At 31.9% G+C, this 21743-nt stretch overlaps 1 protein-coding gene across 7 annotated transcripts in view; it reads right to left on the bottom strand.

Moving 5' to 3' along the window:
• LOC148283722 (calcitonin gene-related peptide type 1 receptor-like) overlaps positions 1 to 21743 on the bottom strand; it is a 65114-nt gene that overhangs the window by 3924 nt on the left and 39447 nt on the right. For 5 of the 7 annotated variants that reach the window (XM_088243406.1, XM_088243411.1, XM_088243408.1 and 2 more), the window contains 8 exons: positions 10848 to 10949; positions 5971 to 6177; positions 4626 to 4791; positions 3563 to 3685; positions 1312 to 1571; positions 652 to 859; positions 353 to 560; positions 76 to 256 (listed from right to left, as the gene is read on the bottom strand). In XM_088243406.1, the coding sequence (XP_088099532.1) occupies positions 76 to 256; positions 353 to 560; positions 652 to 859; positions 1312 to 1571; positions 3563 to 3685; positions 4626 to 4791; positions 5971 to 6177; positions 10848 to 10949 (1455 nt within the window). Of the gene's footprint in view, positions 1 to 75; positions 268 to 339; positions 561 to 651; positions 860 to 1311; positions 1572 to 3562; positions 3686 to 4625; positions 4792 to 5970; positions 6178 to 10847; positions 10950 to 21743 lie in introns of those variants that run through there. The other 2 variants (XM_088243413.1, XM_088243414.1) reach the window with 2 other exon arrangements.

The following is a 21743-nucleotide window of genomic DNA, read 5'->3' as shown; positions in this document are numbered from 1 at the left end:
TGAAAATAAAAACAGTGATTTAATATATATTTTTTTTACAAAGCATATTTCATGCTTAATCTCAAATAAATTTACCTCTTTATTGAGATAGCAATACAGTACAGCAACCATGATCCCTTGAAAGCCATCCATAATAAAAGTGAAAAAATAATACGCCTGCTCTGTGTCACAAGACGTCGTATTCGGTCTCCATGCTGTCAGCAAAAATTGAACTCCGAAAAGGGGCATCAAGAAAAGAGTCGCTTTTGTAGTACTCCTGAAAATAAACTATCGTTAATGTAAACCTCTACGAGCAAATCAAAGCTTAACTTTCGACCCGATTATTTTAAGGTTCATTACTTTTCAAACTCACAATTGATTCGAATTTTCCTTCCTCCGTAGTTTAGTTAAAAGAATTCGCAAAATATCAATCAAAAGTATAGTGTTGACGGCCAGCATGGCAATCCGTGGACCGTCCAAGACCCACTGGATACCAGGAGTTGAGTACACTATCCAGCAATGGTTATCATTATACACTGACATCAAAGACGCCCAAATTATTACTGGTATAACGGTTGACACTGTAAATATAAATACGCTTTGTTAGTTAATAGGTTGGTATGATTTAATTGCATAGTAGAAACATGATTGATCATTGAATTTGGATCTAACCTGCCGCTAGAGAATAGACGATCTTGTAGTTGAGCTCTTTTTTAAAGACTGCCACAATGGTCCTGTGAAGGAAGATGCCATCCACAAGCATGCAGGTGAAGGCGGCGCTGGAAGCAAGTTTCTCCATGGTGGCCAACATACGACAAGGAAACTCGTTTCTGGACATCACCGTGGAATCTGACGAGGACTGTAACTCGTCTAATACTACCTGAATAAAAAGATGAAGTAGATGCTTAAAAATAAATTGATTGAGCCTGTATATATTTTTAAACGAAACCTGCAGTTCTCTCACAGTGTACGAAATTAAAAACAATTTGATTGAAATACTAGATGTTTAAACGTATTTTTCTAAGAAAGAAGTATTGGAGTACATATAAGCATTTTCAGGGCTTATGGCCTGTCATTAGCAGGTTTAATTGATCATTTTACACTTAATTAATTAATTCTACTAATTTTTTAAAGAGGTAAAATATTTGTTCTGGAGAACTTGAAGTATTTATTTTTAAACCATTTTTTTGTAAAGTGTCTAAATTACTTTTGTGAACTTGAATTATTTCGGCCTAAGTACAAGAAAAATGATTGCAAAACAAACAACTTAGCTCAGTATCCCAGAACTATAAAACGATTTCCTCGTTTGCCATAAATATATTAAACACTTACAACACTCTTGGTAATGATAACCAACAAATTTCTGATCAAGATGGCCGCCAGTAAGTTGCGGTGAAGAGCTAGTCTGCGCGCACGAAGACGACGATAGGACGCGAGCACGATCACAGCGGGCACGCCCAGCACGATGGCCACGGCGAGGCACGCGATGTGCATGTTCACGCGTGCCACCAACCGCCCCGTAACACTGCATGTAGAATAGTCCGTTGTTTGGTTCCATTGCCCATCACTTAGGCACTGCTTTTTGCTAAAATCTGGAATCCGGCAAAAAAGAATGATTAAAAAAAGCGTGAAGATGATATATGAAAATCCGCAGAAGCTAATAGTAGATAACCTGAAGAAGCCACTTAAGGACCTGTAGTGGATATAATGCAGATGAAGTTTCTTCATTACCTAAAGAAGTGTGGATACTACTTATTGCAATACCATTATTTCCTTTAAGTATGCTTAGCATCACAAATTTCTGGCCTGAAGGAGAATAGCTTTGCCTGTGATAGCTTTTAAACTTCTGAACGAGTTAATTTATAATCCTAATATTTTTGAACGCTTAAAATGATGTGCACCGAGCAACTATTAGAGAGCTAGACAACGCAGACTATTTTGTTCTTCGTGAATGCAGGACTAATGAACCGTTGATTTATTTATGCTTTATTAATTTAGTTCATAACATGAAAAGAACTAATATAAACGTTCAATAACATTACAATTTTTATCAAACTTTCTCAAGAACATATTTTTTCAAATTAATGTTTATCGCAGGAGGCTAAACTAGCAGTTCACAACGAAGTTCTAGTACCAACTCTAATGTATGGAAGCGAAGTATGGAATTGGAAAAATGATTATTAAAGTAGGTCGAAATGTGATTCCTCAGGCGAATGTGTGGTAAAACGGTGTATGATAGGTGCACAAATGTCGAGATCCGTGAAGTGTGTATGGCTGAGACATGCATTATCGACAGAATCAAGAAAAGGGTGCTGCGTTGGTTTGGACATGTAGAGCGAATGGACAGCGAAAGGATCTACGATGCGGACGTTAATGGATGCAGAAAACGTGGAAGACCGAGAAAGACATGGCACGATCAAGTCCATCAAATACTTGAAGATTGACATGTCAAAAGTAGGAATAATCGGCGTGCGTGCATGAGAAGATGTATGAATGTAGAGGAAACGAGGTATGTATGCCAAGATAGAGTAATATGGCGTTCTATTCTCTCTACCTACCCCTACGGGGAGACGGCGTGATGGTTGGTTTATTTGTTTGTGAATTTTAAATTTAATATTTTCTTTTTCTTTTATTTCTTCGGGTTACTCGTCGTACAGCTTCAATCCCTTGTTCAATGAGTTTGGAGATTCTGTTTTTCTCCACATTGGAAATCCTCTCTTGTTTTTATCCCTAGTTGATGTCTGTGGAGAAGATGATTGGTGTTTCAAACAGCCTACCAGGAGAGGTGGATCTTTTTTATGTTAGAATTATCAGTTTTAAACTCTTTCTCTCGTATCGTAATGTGTATTGGTGATTTAGTAATCTTTTTATTGTTGTTATTGACTCTATGTTTGTAACTTTATTTTCTAGCATACTCTTCCTTTCACATTTTTTTAAATATTCATATTTTGTACATTGTAATTGGTAGGTGATAAATAATGATATACAGTTATTGCACGACGGAAGACAATTTGTTACCATGAAGTCATGATCATTATTTGTGTTGGCGAGTCTAAGAGTTCTTGGCACAAGGGAGTGAAAACCGTAATCATTTTGAAGGTTTCCATATTGAAAAGGTTGGTTCTGTCTTAAGTATTTATTATGTGTTATTTTAATTAATAACAATCTAGTTTAATAACTCAGAATCTGAAGCCGCTTCATAAAAATAATTAAATTACAGTGGCGATACAGATCTTGTAGGACCAGCATTAAAAAAAGTATAATGCAAATAATTGAATTATTTTGTAGTATTATATATATTTTTTTCTGATGATGCAACATATCCATAGTGAGGTTATTAATTTAAATGCCAAATACTCTTCAATGCATGAGATAATTAATTGATAAAAATATTTTTTTAATTCAAACACATAGCAACATAGATTTTTTATTGTATTTGGATAATATTGAAATGTTTTCAGTGATGCTGACATGTATACGAGTATTACATGTATTGTTATTTGTATTCAAGTTTCTTAGATTTTTAAATTTTGTGGGTATGTGAATTGTATATTTAAAAGTTCGGTAAGACTTGTTTACTTACGGTGGCAAGCCGGTCCAGCATTTGAGTAAGCAAACTCTGTACAAACTTCTCTGGAAACCTTTCCAGCTTCTTGGGGGTGGAAGCAAGTCCAAGCATCCCATACTGCGGGACATGTATTTAAAGCTGCAAAAAATATTGTGTTTTAAAAATAACATTAAAAATCTATTTTTGCAGCTTTATCGCTCGGAGCCCTATGTTTGACTTTTAGTGACATGTGAGTTTTCATAAAACTGGATGTTATGTGTTATCGTTTAATACTTTTATGTGGTCTCCAAAAGTGACGCAGGTATTTTCAAAGAATTTTAAATTACTCAAAAATATGTTTGGAAAATGTACCTAATACAAAGCACACTCAGTTTCTGGAGAATACATTTATGATCAAAGTATGTCACATAGTTATTGGAAATAATTATAACCATAATAAGGCACATTTCAGGTAATCACAAAAATCCGCAAGGCACATAATGTGGATCGATTTTTATTGTATTATTTTTCTGTTGGATGGCAAGCAAACGCAGTAGCAAGTATGCCATAAGTCTAACTCATATTAGGGGATTCTTACCTGAAAGAAGTAAATAAATAAATAAAAATAATTAAATGAAAATGAAATAACCCTAATTTTACCGTGTCCTGTGGATTTTTAAGACTCTGAGAATACGCTCTGTCATTTTATAAAATGGTTAAACCGTCTTTGCGCTCTGTAGCTGCAAAAGATGCTGGGATATTTTTTTTATTGTACAGCGCCTTTGAGGTGATTTTTACACAAATGTCACTTCATAAATTATCAAACTTTATAAATATATATATATTTATATATATTGTATGTATATATCAAAACATTAGAAATACTACAGGAATGCTTACAAAATGTATTTCAGTACTCAATACGAAATTTTCGTTATTCAAACATTGTACAGGGCATAATAAACATACTTGCAGTTGTTAAAACATCATCCTTCTGACTATAGTTGGACATGATAACAAAATATTATATTCCTTCATCGATTTTGAGTATCTTTATCTCTCAAAAAAATATTATTCAAATAATCATATTACAACTCACTCGGTTGAGAATGAAGCATTACATCTTTGCAACAATTTCTCGAAGCCTTCGTGCATCTGATCCACCTCTTTACGATTTCCTCAGACACAAATAATTTTCTCAACTCATTAAGAATTACGGGGCTCTTCTCATCAAGCTGAAAACATTTCAACCCAGAGGGTTGTTCCTGAAATATAAACATTCGACTTGAAAATTGACACAGCTGTCCACATTTAACTTATTTTATTATTTATGTAACCAATATTATGAGGAAGCCTCTAATTGGACTTAATGAAATGTATTTATAATATCTATCTTTGATTGAATAATCTTCTATTGGCTTTCCAATCCCTAACATCACTGCAACCTGTATAGATCTGTTGCAACGGGACAATGTTTATATTATTACTATTTTATATAAATACTAGCTGACCCGACAGACGTTGTCCTGCCCAAACGTTGGCTTGCCTTGGAAAAGGACTTTTTATTGATAAGTAGGTACCTAGGTACTTGTTTGTGATTAAATTCTAAAACTAAAAATTGTTAATATTCAAATATTACATTTAAGTAGCTACTTGTTTATGGTTGAATTCCAAAACAAAATACATATTTTTTTCAAATATGGGATTCTTTTTGCAAACGTTAAACTCCGGTCTTCTCACCAAGAGAGGGGTGTACTTATGTGGAAATACGATTTTTAAAAGTGTTTTCAAATTTAATATTATTTTAGTATTACCAAAAATCCAGTAAAAAGAAATAAATGGATGGCAATTATAAAAAATTTAAGGAAAGAATCTGATTGAGATTCACAAAAAACAAATGCTGTTTGTAAACATTCAAAAACAAACTTTTTTATACACAAAAAAACAACATTTTTCATTTTTTTGTTAATGCATTCTCCTTGAATGCAACCCTGGTAGATCGATGAATAAAACATTTATGCTCTTTACTTCTTTTTTACACATTAGATTGAAGATTTTAATATTTACGAACACGCACAGCACAAAGATCTATATTTCTCTGAAAACCACACGTAAATCGGTTAAACCATTTAGAAGGAGTTCTGTGAAATCACACATACAGAGGAATTATAAATATAAAGATTAAACTCTACAACGATTTATTTTACAAGTACGTTTTTTTATTTTAAAGAAATATTTGCGTTCTTCTGATTTACCCAAATATTCCATTTTGAGGCTCATTTTCAACGAGTTGTAAATAACTCACTATTAAAAAATAGGCATAAGGTTGGGGTAGAGTGGGATTCGAACCACGGATCTTTGAGCTGTGAGTTCGAGACAATAGCCACGGGACCACAACCCGATTCGGAACAAAACCTTTTATAATAAACTCAATATTTACTCACAATAATGAAGCAAGGAGCTTTGTCTGTATCATTTGAGTTGTAAGAACAAGTTGTGATGTTGGGTTTGGCCTGAGGTTTGAGGAGATTGGGTTGCGTGTATTGAAAACATCCGTAGTTCACCCACCACTGGTACACCTGCTCACTATAATATTTCCCACGGAAGTTGCAAGATTTCTCCGATCTCGGACTAGTTTTGGTCTCATTGTGCTGAAATTAAAAACTGCATATTAATATCAATAGGAGTGGAATTAAGATCCCGCGGTAGTATCGGGGACTTGATTTTGGTGTAGTTTTCTACGACTATAGATTTGTAGTTTTAAGTCAATAGTTTTTGTCCGCCTCGAGGTCTCATGGTCAGGGCATTTAACTACCATGGAAGAGATCTCGTGTGTAATTCCTGAAATGGTCGAAGCGCCGACCTTTTACGACCAATGCGCCTTATCGCTTCCTCCACTCATACCACTTAGTCGCAATCATCGAGCTATTCGAGCTATTCGAGGATCAGTGTCTCTCTAAACTAAAGACGAACTGGGTGTGCTTGGAAGTTTTTGCTATTCATTGATATTTGTAAATTTTCGTTGATCGTAAATTTTACGACACGCGCCTTAAAGTGTAAGTATATTAAAAAAAACTATTTTTTTGCACTTGTTTCTCATTTATATCGTTTCTTTTAAAGCTAACTGTATTATTTTTATTTTAGACGTGTTCTATTATGGAGATGATGAGACTTACTTTCCATAGAGTGACAGGGAGTTTTTATATTTGAACATATTTAGACTTTTGTTTCGTTTTTTTAATAATGCCATTAATAATATATTTTAAATATGTACTCAGAAGCCATTTTTAGAGATGCGCTAAATGAACTAACAAACGGCATTAGCATAAATGGACAAATTAAAAACAATATCCGATACGCGGATGATATTGTCCTTCTAGCAGATAGTATGGAATGCCTGCAACTATGTATTATTGAACAAAGTTCACACGGCAAGTTTGAATAAAGGGCTAGAGATGAATATTTCCAAGACTAAATGAATGGTTATTCGGAACAAGCCACAAACTTTCCCAATTACTAAAACTTGGAGCGCAGGTTATTGAGCAAGTTCATCAATATAAATATTTAGAATGCTGGCTGAATGATAAATAATGGGATCACTCGCAAGAGATCAAAGTCAGAATAGAGATGGCGCGAGACTGCTTTTTCAGGATGCGTGACCTTGCAGAAGAGATTTTTATTTAGACCTCCGAATGCGCATTGCTCGAAGTTACGTCTTCTCAGTACTTTTACTTACTTTTTCTTACGGCGTCGAAACGTGGACACTCACCCAAAACACTTCAAAAAAGATCGAATCCTTTGAAATGTGGTGCTACAGGAAGATATTTAAAATCTCCTGGGTGGATAGAGTCCGAAACGATGATATTCTCCGACGGATGGAAAAAGATAAAGAGGTACTGAAGACCATAAAGAAAAGAAAACTTGAGTACTTTGGGCATGTGATGAGAGGCGAAAAATATAAAATTTTACAAATCATTCCACAGGAAATGATTGAAGGAAGACACAGTGCAGGTAGAAGGCGCATCTCTTGGCTTAAGAACTTGCGCGACTGGTTATGTTGCAGCACTTAGTCCTTGTTCAAAGCAGCTGCCAATAAAGTAAGAATTGCAACGATGATTTCCAACCTCCATTGGGGGAGGGGAACCATAAGAAGAAGAATGAATAATATTTCATAACCCTAAAGTAATTCCTTAACATTTATATAAAGAAAAACCATTTACATGGGGAAAATTTGATGCCGTAAAATTTACCACAAGCGCCCGCATAAGGAAAACAAATCAGCGCACCCGCTGGAAGGTTGAACTATAATATTTCACTGTCCCTGGACTGGCGCCTGGAGCATAAGACATAAATTTAGTTACAAACAGAAATGATGCGTTGGGAATCAAGTATACTACTACTACTTATAAGTGCCCAATGCTCTATTAGCGGAATGGGAATGATGATCATGATGAGTTGTGTAGTTCTTACCTAACATTAAAAAAAAACTGTAACTTTAAAAAATATTGTTTTACTACGAAAAGAAACAATTTAACGGTTTAATTTGAAAAAATACAATGTAAATATAAATATTTTGTTAAGTAAAAGTATTTTCTTTCCATTTAAAAATAGTAATAATAAAAAAACATAAAAAAACAAACTTTATTAAAAATCTACATTATATCTACTTCGGTGACCGCGCATTTCAGGTCGCAGGCCCAACGGCATGAAAAGTGCGAAACTGTGAGAGTGAAGTGATGTTTTTGAAGTGAAATTAATAATACATTCATATTAATTAACATTTAATGCAGTTTTTACACGTGTAAAAGAAAATTCTTTAGATTTACTTTAAATTTATTTATTGATATTTTATTTTTAATTGTTTTTAGTTCATTGGGGAGATTATGATAATTTTTTACACATTTAAAGACAAAGCTATTTTGACCATGACTTGTGTGGAATTTAGGAATTTTAATATTATGTTGGTATCTGAGTGACATATTCATCTCAAATTCTTTTTTTTTTCTTCTTTATAAATTTGTATAATGATATTTTTTTATAAAGAGTGTCTATTGTATGAACCTTAAATATGTTACATAGACTTTCCGTATTAAATGTTGAGGGTTTCTTTAAAATTACTTTTATAATTAAGTATTGTTCTTGTTCTAGAAATCTCTTGAAAAAAACCGTAGCATGTGATAACAACGTAAACTGTTTAACTTAAATTACAATTCAAAAAGATAAAATTAAAAATATTAATTTATATAATCACATTGTAAAGCGCCCTTCAGGTATTATAATACGAGAATTGCGCTACATAAGTTTTCTAAAATAATAATAATAATTTGGGGCGAGGATGAGGTAAAAGTGAAAAAGAAATTTGTAAAAGAAATGAAAAGATGGAAGAATTCAAAAAGTGACATTTTAATCGTAATAAATATAACAAGGGGATTTGATGAAAGCTCTCTTTGACATTGTAGATTATTCTACAACCGAGCAGAGGCAATAAGTATTACGGATATGTACAAAAACGAAACACATAATTATGCCGTTTCCCCGTAAGGGTAGGCAGAGAGGATAGAACGCCACATCATTATATCTTCGCATACAGATCTCGTTTCCTCTACATTATCTTCTCATGCGCACGCGCCGAGTATTCTGACTTTTGACATGTCCATCTTCAAGTATTTGTTGGATTTGGTCATCCCATGTTTTTTTTGGTCTTCCTCTATTTCTACATCCATCAACATTCGCATTGCATCCTTTTGCTGTCCTTTCTCTCTACATGTCCAAACCAACGCAGAACTCATTTCTTGATTTTGTCGATAATGCTTATTCCAGCCTTACATAATGTACGGATCTCCACAGTTATGCATCTATCGTTCATAGTTTTACCACACATTCTCCTGAGAGATCGCATTTCGAAAGCATTCAGCCTACTTTCATCCCTGTTTTCCCAAGTCCATACTTTGCTCCCATACATCAGGGTCGGGACCACGACTCCATTGTGAACTGCTAATTTTGCCTCTTGCGACAAACATTTATTTGCCCGGGTTGATTTAAGTCCACCGTTCACTCTGTTCCCGGCACTCACCCTCCTTTCAATATCATTTTATCCCTAGTAAACATACTTTCCAGATACACAAATTCCTCAACTTGTTTTAGTATAACCCCATTCACGGTGATTTAACATTTAGTCATATTTTCATGCATGCTTCCCTTGCATTCATCATAGACCTTTGTTACCAAGAATTTTGCAGTTCTTCTTTGTTATTAGCAAGACGCACGGCATCATCAGCAGACAAAAGACTGTTGTCTTGTTCCGGACAATCACGTGATTGGGTAAAGTTGAAATGTATCTAATTTTAAGCTTTTGAATGTTCTTATATAGTTATATAATTCAAGGTACTTAAGTAAATATTAAAAATAATCTTATGAACTATAGCATGTACATTAATCAAACATAATTAATGAAGCTTTATTGTTATATATCTCTAGATAATTGTTTTGGAAATTATATTAATAATATTATTAATATCTTCACCACTATTAAACATATTAAAATAGACTGTTATTTTTCACTGTGTCCCTTTATGTACACGTTTGCATGATGCATTATTAACAGATGAATTATTTTACAATTGCATTTATATTTTTAGAAATTCTTAAAAATATAAGTATAGTACTAAATTATAATATTTTTTTTCATAATATTTCAATCATGTATCAAAATTAAAAAGAACACCAACGTATGATTATTTTATGAATATAATTTACACAATAATAATCTTAAAATATAAAACTTTAAAGTTCCATTATTATTTCACAATACATACATGTTTGTCAATAAATTCTTATTTTGTTATATTTTTTTCCGTAATTCAAATATAAATACCTAAATTCCCCATTACTTATTAAACACTTAGCCTTGCCCTTAACTATTGGTTTTTTCCTACAATTATGATTAATGTACATGCTGTAGTTCATAATATGGTTTTTATTTTTTACTTAAGTACCTTGAATTATATAACTATATAATGACATTCAATCCATCTAATATTCGAATTCGTTTGAAAGTGCCTTAACACGGCGAAAATTTTTCACGAAATTTTTGTTTTTATATTTGTAAAAATAAAATAAATTGTTCAGTAGACTCAAATCAGTGTTTGATTTATTACACGAGTATTTTAAGTTTTTTACATTGTATACCATTATTTTATTGCGCTTGCTTGTCTTTAATACATAGTTTTATGTTTATTTTGTTCAGTTTCTTGTACATATGTTTATTTATATAATTGTTGTAATTGTCTTAGGCCGTATAAATAATAAAATGATAAATTACCTCACATTGGTAATTGACTCGATGGTTTGAATTCTGAAGAGTCTCCACATCAAGAGACGGAATGCCCCACCCGTGTAAACTTTCGTCATAGTAAGCATAAATCTGGAAAAGAGAAAACCCATGTTATTAATATTTTTTTGCTTTTTAATTTTTTCAATAAGTGAAATGATCTTCAATCCCCTTGGAAGATTTTTACCCGGGTCGTGGTTGTACTATACAAATCCACACTACAACCATAATGCAAATTAAAGGTGGATTGATTTATTTAGTACTTGAGAGAGTTTTATTCCCGACATTATTTTTCACTTTTTTTGTTTTTTATATTACATGTTCACTAAATTGTTTAGTTTTAATTATTCTATTATTTCATAATATGAACTACGTTATTATTGTGCACTGCTGTGATTATTTCTGTAAAATGTTTTTTTGTAAAAGGTTCTTTGAACAGTTAATGTATAAAGAAATAAATAAATAATTATCATGAAATAAACATTTAAAATTGTTGCAACAGAGAGGGAAAACATTTTTGAGAAGGGAATATGGTAGTCTGGCTGGAATATGGCTTATCACCTGTCATTGACTGGTTTAGGTGGCCACTTTACACACTGTGTAACATTCACCATTCTGCCTATGTTTAAACATCCACATTTCCTCAACTCTTCAATCTGTTGACTTTTGTGAAGTAAAAGAGCTGAAACCTTTATCATGTGGGTGAGATTCATCCGGCTGAACCAATTCACCTACTAGGCAACGCCTGAACCCAATGACAGGTCATAAGCCCTTTAGACTTCCATATTCCCTTCTCAAAAATGTTTCATTCTCTGTTGCAATAATTTTAAATATGAACAGCTCCCTAGGGAGAAAATCCGGCCAGTCTGCAAGTATTTGGACATACTCAAAGCATTGTTTAAATAAACATTTTTAAAATGTGTTTTTACACTGAAATATTTCTTAGTCCCTAAAGCATACAATTGATCATCTTACTTTCAGGTAATATTTTTTTTATCGAGTTACGCTTTAATTGATATACTAACACAGAGCCGTTTCCACAACCAGGGGTGATATTTCAAACGCTCTCGTGGCCGTAGAATACACTTTCATCTCGTGTATTTACATACAAAATACACGAGATAAAATTATTTTCTACGGCCGAGAGAGCGGTTCAGAATAGCACCGCGCAGGTGCAAAAAGGGATTATGACTCTCAGGGGAAAATCCTGCAAAAGGAAATCGAACGGAAATAGTTTATTTCATGGTGATCTGGTTAATCCGTTTGGCAATATTTAAAAAATATACATATATATTTACTTAATTCACAGGCAAACAAATATTTAATAGCACATAAGACAAAGTCAATTTTTGTCATATATGTATTATAAAGATAAAGGCAATTAGGGTCAAAGCACCAATGAATGACCGTTTAAGGTTCAGCTTGTAGTGAAATCCACATTTAAGGTATAAATTTCATTATTTAAGCGTACAAAATAAAATAAAATAATAAAAAACACATTAATTTTTCTAAGTATTTTAACTTTTTTATTAAAAAACGAGTATTACAATTATAATTAATATTACTCTAAAAAAATAGCAGAATCATCAGTGAATGACCGCTACTACCCCAGTAAAAATATAGTCAGATTTAGTTACATTATAACATTATAAAACACCCTAGCACATTAGAATGTGGATATATTCAAATAATTGCATAAGAAATAGCATCAAATAAAACACTTACCACACCTTTCCTGATAATAAAACTATCAATCTCAGAACATTAACGGGAAGACGCACTATTACCTTTTGACAACTCACAGTTCAAAACTGATAGATTTGTTTCTTACCAAAAGATGTGTCCGCCTACTGCTTTTGTCATAGTTTCTAGTGTTAAAAGTTTTTTGAATGGACACATGTAACAATTCTTAGTATATTGTGTTTTATTAACCAATGGTCATTTACTGGGGGGTGGTTATTTACGGGTGCTTTGACCCTATATATAGTAATATAAAACTTGAAAAAAAAGGATGAAATAAAAAGGAAAAACAAATAAATATATTGGAAAAACTAAATGGAATCCTGGTTTATTACAGAAAAAAATTATTAAATATTAATGTTTATTTTTTATTGATTGTTAAAATTGTTGAATTTCCAACCAAAATCATTCAGATCCTGGTTTTCGTTAGAGATGATATGCTATAGAAATGAATTTTGACGAATGGTTATTTGAACATTGTCTTTCTGTTACTCTCTCACAGATGCCTCCCCAATACAGTGCGAATAAGACAACTGCATGACCAACGGACCGATTTTGACAAACAGAAATTGACAAAGTTTACGTTTCGCTGTCCCGTTTTCCGCACTTCAAAACTGGACCGATTTTGATGTTTTTATTATATTTAGTAAAATTTTCAGTGTCGGTATTTTTTCCGTTTTCAACAATGATTCATCATATTTAAATACCGTACGTCTGAAGCCGGCGGATAAAACAGTGAGATTTTGGGGTTTTCGGATGGTCCTAGCTCCCATAAGAAACAATTGATCAAAAATCCAAAACAATAAAGACACGCCAATGGTAAATATCTATAATATTCTTCTTCGAAAGTCCGTGGCCTTGGTGTTGTACTTGATAGTAAACTTACATTTAGCAAACAAATCGAAAATACCGTAGAAAAAGCTTCCAAAATGTTACGGTTTGTCATACGATCAACCAAACCTTTCTCAAGAACTGACTTATTATGAAAACTTTTTTTTTATATATATACGTAGTGTCCTAGAGTTTGGTTCGCCGATTTGGAATCCTCAATATAATACTTACAAAAATCGTATTGAACATATTCAAAACTATTTTCTTAGACAATTAGATTTCAAAAATAATGTTTCATTTTCAAGTAAGACTGAGTCCGCCAATTTTTACAAGGCATAAAATCTCGCAACTCTGCGTACCATATTGGATATGAGCTTTTTCTACAAAATTGTGAATAACCTAATTGATAGCCCAGAAATTGTTAGAGGCATTTCATATCGAGTCCCTGTCCGTAGAACTCGTCAATCTGTACTCTTCGATGTTCCTAACTCAATGACTAATTATTTGAAAAATATCACTCTTCGAAGAATACAGATTACCTATAATGACAGTTTAAGCGACATCGACGTATTACATTGTAAATACCATATTTTTATCAGATCTTTAAAGACATTATAAATTTATCTCCTTTTTGACTTTTAACTTTTAATTTGACTTTTAATTTTAACTTTCAATTTTAACTTTTTAATTTTAATTCTTAATTTAAACTTTTAACTTTACCTTTAATTTTTAAAAATTATTTCAATTTTAACTTTTACTTTTGATTTTAATTTTAACTTTTGATTTCAACTCTTAATTTATACTTATTCATATGTACATCTACTACCTGCATCTAATTAATTATTGTCGGTTGTAAAATTTTACGGAGAAATATTAATGTTCATGGAATCAGAGAGAGAGAGAGGAAAGTAAAGCTGGAGCTTTACAATGTCTTATCCCTTTCATGGACTTTTTATTTAATATTCATATTTTTACTTTTTTAGAATTCAATTAATTTTCCCCTCTCCTCCTGCATTCATAATAAATTAGTGTGAAACATGTAATTGGTATTACTTTTTTAAATTGTTCTTTCGTACCTTGTATTTATATAAAGACTGTTTGATTTCCTTAATAAATAAATAATTCAATTGGATTTTTTTTTTTTAATCTTTGCAATGCTGCTATAATCCAGGGAGAAAATGCGAATTAAAATAATAATAAAAAAAAACTACGTTTGAATGAAGAAAAGTAAGACCGCGTTACCTCTTAATAAGTCTGATCATTCTGGGTGGAGGAGCCTAGAAACCATAATATTGATTAGTGTTTTAGTCACCGAGGAACAGAATGTCATGATTTCTGATTCTACCTAAAGCAATATAAAGAGGTATTTGCTAAAGAATAGTTGGAAGATAAAATAAATCATGTCTTAAAGATGGAGATTAGATAATTAAACGAATACTTATTTATTTATAAAATGCGTTCTTCTGATTTACCAAAACATATCAATTTTGGGGGCATTTTCTTTTGTCGTAAATAACCGTCTTTTCGAAGTCACGGTGAATTTTCAATTATAAGAAAAAAATGCAGGAAACGAAAACCAAATAGTAAGAAAACAAAAAAAATATATTCGGACATAGCTTTTATTACAAATTAAACATTATGTTACACGGTGTGTAACGTGGCCACTTTAACTAGCCAATGACAGATCATGAGCCCTGTAAAAGCTTATGCTTCCATATTTTCTAATCTTAAATGTTCACCATCTTTTTTGTCATTTGTTTAACAAATTGAATATATTATATATAAGTTCAAGAACAAAATGTATAGCTAAAATTACCCTCAAAGTTAATTTGATTTAATGTGTAAATCTATTAATACGATACCAAGACTGCGATAACAATGGGCAGTTGAGGACGTCATACCTTCACCATGGCAATATAGTTAAAGATAAGTTCTCCCGAAAGTATACGAAGATACACTACCGACGCTCTATCTTCAAGTTTTAAAATAGGTACATCTGTATTTACCGACGGGTCTTGTACCACAAGTTAAGGACAAAAATTTTGTTCCATCGATCAATTTTTAATTTAATTACAATTTATTCCATTTTTAATCGTTCTGATGTTGTCAGTTTTTCTTTTTTATTTAGAATACGACAGAGAAATAAGTAAATTTTGAAGTCTAATTAAATTCTGACATAACTATCAGTTTCGAGTCCGAGCGGCTAGAAATGCATAGATAATGTGTCCTATCAACATAATATAGTAGCATCGAACTGTATAATATTTTTTCCACCCCTTTTACTATCTACCCGAGTGGACGTATCGATATGTCAAAAGATCCGGCTTTGTAATACCTCGGTAGATAAATATAATCAAAAGTTAAGCATACTGTCTTTATAATTTTCAAAAGTCATTTAAAAATCACGTTTGAGCGAGCATTTTTTGGTTTCATTGGGATTTATTTGAGTTTATAATCACTTTGAAGTGGACGCTTTTTATCACAGAAGCCTATTTAAAGTATTTTAATCAAGTAAGGAACGCGGAGTAAGGTTTCAGCGCCACTTATTAGTTCAATTCGATCATATGACGTGGCATACCGAGTTAGATAGAGATAGTACAGAAGTTATATCTACCGTATCGGTAAATACCGATGAAGATAGTGTTTGTAATTGCCTCCCAGACCTTTTGAGATCCCAGAGATTTTGCAGATTATAGAAATGCGGTGTCGCAGCCGCGTCACGTAGTAGCTATACGTACAAAAAGTAATGTATTGAAATAATCCAATCGCTTCCACAACCTAGAAGAATCGCAATTTGCGCAAGCGCGGATTGTAAAGCGAAATCTCCATCGTCACTTTTTGCTAGCGCTAGATAAGCCAGTAATCAAACCAGTATGCGCATGACCGCGGAGATGAATAGGTGTGTTTGGTAGGGGGCATCGCCATATTATTTAGATTTTTTTATAGCGGCAATTTTCAAACTCCACAGTTTATCGCAGTTATGAATAACATTATTATATTTATATTTTTGTATAGTAATTTAAACGTTAGGTATTATGACAGATAATTAATTGATAAAATTTATTATTAACATTGATTTATTGGCATTTTTTTTGTAAACAAGAACTGGATTTAACCTCCTAGTTAATATAAACATATTACAACAGAGATGAAGAACATTTAAAAGAAGAGAATATAGAAGTCTAGGCATCCACAGGACCTGTCATTGGCTGGTACAACATTCTGCCCATATTTCAACATATATTTTCCTTTTCTGTAATGTTTTTCATCTCTGTTAAAATATGTTAATATCAAATTAAATTATTCGCCTGATATATGCATTTAATTTTTTTTTAATTTTTATTTTGTTGATTTAATTAACAGATTTAGAAATGTGATACGATCTCTCAGACGAATCTGTGATAAAAATGTTTTCAGTACGTTAACAAATGTAGAGATTTCTGTGTTGGTCACAGCGAATAAGGTGCGAAAGAACGGCTAAGGGGTTTAACAATTCAAATAATAATGGTTGCAGAAAACGAGGAAGATTAAGAAAGACATGGCATGACCAAATTCAACAAATACTTGAAAATGGACATGTCAAAAGTCAGAATAATCGTCGAGCATGCATGAGAAGATGTATAAATGTAGGGGAAGCGAGGTCTGTATCTAAAGAAATAACAATATGGCAATAACCCCGCAGAGTAGGCATATATAATCTATTATATATGCCTACTCCGCGGGGTAACGGCGTGATCACTTGTTTTGGAAACACCAACAGCATATATTTTTAAACGTTTTCAATAAAATTGGGAAATCAAATATCGAATGTTGTTAAATTTCTCAATTTTTTATTTTAATATTCTTTCAAAAATGTTCCTAAACAAAATCAGCTAATATCAGTCAACCGTGAATTTAATTTAGGTTTATCAGACACATTGACGTAAACATAATAATAATTATTAATTAATTGCTTGTTATGTATGTGAAATGTGAAGCTTTATTAATTTTATTTATTCAATAATATGCTGTCGTTGAGGGACATATGCTGTGGAAAAATTTTAAGGCTATCATTATTTTAATCAGTCACGTGGACTTTTTGCTTGCTTTTAAAATTTTTTTAAAAATGATTTGTACTCTAGATAATCGCATATTTTTACAAAGAAATATGGAAGTCAACGCATTTACAAGCTTTCATTGGCTGTTTTATTTTTCTTATTCTTATTAAAAATTAGACGAAATTGCACTTTTAAAATAATATTGTTCAAATAATAGAGAAATTGATAATTTAGTATTTTTAAAGGCAACTTAATACCGTTAGTTTATCAGTATCATTTTAAAAATATTTTTGTCTAGAAAATAACTCAACGACATTGACACTATAATATATGTCGAATTTGTCAATTGTTCAAACTAAATTATTAAGTATATTTAAAAACGTAAGTTTCTCCAAGCACAGGAGCTTCAACCTATTTAAAAGGAAAATATAGCACAACACCCGGATTAATTGAGAAAAAATATTTCTTGGATTTTTTTCTTGCAACTTGCGGAAACCGAACCCGCGACGCTAGTTTTATTGTTTTCCGTCTACCAACTGTGCCACGACGCCTTCTGACGCAACTGATTTGCGTTGTAATTACTTATAAGTATATGTTTTTATTTCCTTAAAAGTTATTCAATTGAGCTGGTCAATTAAGTTATTAGCAAGCCTAAGGATTCTGGGAAAAGACTAGCAAAGATAGTACACGTGATAGTCATTTTGTTTTGGTTTCGGAATGGTATATTTAAACTTCTTAGTCGGCCTCGTGGTGTAATGGTCAGCGTGATTGCCTACCATGCAAGAGGTCTCGGGTTCGATTCCCGACATGGTTAACATGAAATATTGACTTAAAAGGGTGTTTTCACGCTAGAATATTTCATAGTCACTAGACTGGTACCTGAAGCGTAAGACTGATCATTTTACCTTTATGCAACAAAAATGATCAAAATACGCTCTAATGGTGTAACAATACAGTGTCCTATGGTCCAGTTCACCATTAGGTGCGGAAAGGGAAATATGTTGATAATATTTAAACTTCAGAAGTTTCGAGGAATCTAATTTAGACTAAAAGATCTTTTTTTTTTAAAACGATCTTGTATCTCTCAACATAAGTAAAGGTTTTAACTTTTTTTTTTAATTTTCAACTTATTTACTATTTCTTTTTTACCTCGTGTATTTGATTTAATTTTCTTTTTAAATCTTTGAGAAGAAATAAATCTTAATTTTGGTATTAAGCAAAAAAATTCATGCCAATTTCAAAGATTTCTATCAGTTCAAAAACAAAATGATATAAAAAAAAAGTTCATCTCAAAATAACCTTAACTTTTGCACAAGCAACTGTTTATTTTTGTAAGGCAACCATTTCCTTTGGGTTTTCAAACCAGACAAGATCGTAGAAAGGTAATAATGAAACTATTTAAATTGATAATAAAAAACTCATAATTTCCATCTATATTACAACAGCTTTAATCTGGTTAGAATTTTTGCAATATCTACCGCTCATTTTAGTATAAGGGTTATCGCTTCAGTGAAAACAACCATGTCGCTAAATTTTTTAAAACGCAAAAGATTAATCATAACATTTTATTCGACCAGTTCAGTTTCATACAATTGATATCACGTGTCAATTAAACATATCGTTAAGCAAAAATAATGTAAATATTATAATATATGTATGTTACTCATGATATATTTAAGTTAGGTGTGTCTGCGTGTGATTTATCCGGCGTCTTTTCGCGTATTCAGCGCATTTTTGTATATATTTATCTTAGTTTTGTGATGAAAAGAAAAATATTAAAGGAAATAAAAAAGAAGAAGATATTTTCCTATGTGTCAAAGCTATTTTTATTTGCAATATCACCAATATTCTGCATTTTAACTATTTTTTTAAATAATATTATCCTAAAGATGAAACATTTTCTCCTTTTTTTTCAGATGCGCATTATTTTTTTAAACTTTTATGTTACTATTTATGCCACACTAGTCGACATAGGACACAAGAATTGATATATCTCTGTTCTTTTTTAAAATGATGAATTCGTATTTTTCGTAATCTTCAAATGGACATTTTCACACCGGATTTGGAAAGTAAAATTTGTATAACTATGCTGGATGTTAAAACAAAAAATATTTAACCTGCTACGCGAAGAATGAATGTTCGCTAATTCAGCAACACATCTATACAGATACCTTATACAAGAGAGAGCACGAAGATATAAGTCATAACGAGGAAGACAGAGACGCCGTTCTGCGGCGGGTGTTGTCTAAAACAGATTCAGTCTTCAGTCGGTTGATGACAGTGATGGGGTACGCATGCGCATAATATGAGCGGCGTATTTGTGATTTTGAATTTATTTTGATATAACAGAGCTACAGTAGGGCCAATTCAATAGGTCACATTAGACACTTCATCAAAATTCAAGAACATAACCTTGTAAGGGCGGTAATAAAATATTATTTATTTTTTCGAATTTAGAACTGCACAATTGATTAACCTTTTTCAATTTCGATTACATATTTATTGTAATAATGACAAAAGAAGGTAATTTAACGATTTACTAACACTAATAAACCATTCTAAACATAAAAAACTTTTTCTGTTCTAAACGTCGTTACAATGTTGCATCAGTGAACCCTTTTTATTTTTAAACACTAGGGATGTTACCCAGAAAAATCGAATGTTGATAATTTTGTTAAATTATGTGCTTATCTTAATTTGTTCCTTAAATTTACGATAGAAAATAATAATGGGATAAGGATTAGACTTATGATTTTAAAAATAAAATTACAGTACCTATAAGTACTTTTTTAAAGTGACTGAATTCAATTTACATTTATCATGGTTAAAGTCCGAATCGATTCATTCACTTTAATCGATGTTTTTAAGCAAGTCACCTCACTATGAAGCTAAAACCGACAAATGTCAAATGTGACCTATTAAATTATATGTTTATTCGCAGAAATTATGGAAAAGGAATTATTAAACAGTGTGTCTCTATGTTTCTTTTTTTTCAAATGTCTGAACTTTAGAATATTCCGTCTTTTACTAGTGGTAACACGATGTTACATCACCGCGCGCAAAGAGATTATTTACCACAATCGTTTAAAAGTTTACAAAATCCATTTACCGCAAGTCTTTATATGAATTAAAAATATAGTTTGATGGTTAAATAGTATTGTGAATCTCACAAAACATTAAAAAAGGTGACAATTAAAACTGGGTCTTATTTGACCTACCACCGCCACGCGTGTATTTTTTTTTTTTGACCCAGCAGGATTTAAAATTAAACTTTCTTTTAAAAATGATAAAAGGTAATAATAACATGCAAAGTTAAAAATACAAATAACAGTTTAAAACAGAGAACTTAATCTAAGGAGTATATTGCGATATTTCAAAGAGCAATCAAACTCGATTTACAACTGACAAGACTAAAACAAAATGTATAATCCTTTTTCTCATACGTATTACCATACTCATTTTTACAATAAACTCAACCCCAGCGTGCCCCAACTTGGTATTCATTTTCTAATATTGAGTTATTTACAACTCGTTGAAAATGGCCACTCAAATGGAAATATTTGGGTAAATTAAAACAACGTTAATATTTATTCTTATTTATATACAATTAAATAAGAATGAGATCTACGGCTGGTATGTCGATCAGGTACATGTAAACACAATAGACACCAATTCTAGTAAATTTAATTGATGAGTTATTTGCTTAATGAAGAAATAATACGTCTATTAAAATTCCTTTATCAGAAAGTTTAATAAGATTGCGGAAACATTAGGTTTTTAATTAATCTATTTTTAAAATGTACACGCTCTAGTAAATCAGATAATCAGAATGAATAATTCAACAGTATGACCAAACTGGTGAAATATATTATATTATATTACAGTTTGCAATAAAAATATAACTGTTTATACCTCAGATTAATAATGCGTAACCTAGAGAGAAGCCCTATCACTATGTTTCATAAAACGCAAGCGATGTTGGTGTGCTGATTAGCCACTATTTTGCTTTGTTTGACAACAAACACATAACGGTTTTGTCGGATGCTTTTGCCGGTGTGCTTGGCTTCGTTTGTAAATAACTTGAATATTCACGTTATTATAAATAAAAATCCACTATGGTGAATTTCAGTATGTTTGGTTGCAGCTGTAGGAGCGTCAAAGGTGTTTAAGGAGTCAGTTTTCACAGACAATCGATTCCGAATATTTTCCAATGATTTACATTGATTTTTGGCATTTATTGCCCCGACACGTGTATTTTGTTGCTCAAAAACTTTCCTTA

The sequence above is a fragment of the Micrasema longulum genome, unplaced genomic scaffold, assembly GCF_059751315.1.
Source record: "Micrasema longulum isolate JH-2025_06_02 unplaced genomic scaffold, ASM5975131v1 h1tg000210l, whole genome shotgun sequence".
NCBI lineage: Eukaryota > Metazoa > Arthropoda > Insecta > Trichoptera > Brachycentridae > Micrasema > Micrasema longulum.
The sequence above is the reverse complement of the archived record's forward strand: the minus strand, read 5'-3'. Positions and strand labels throughout refer to the sequence as shown.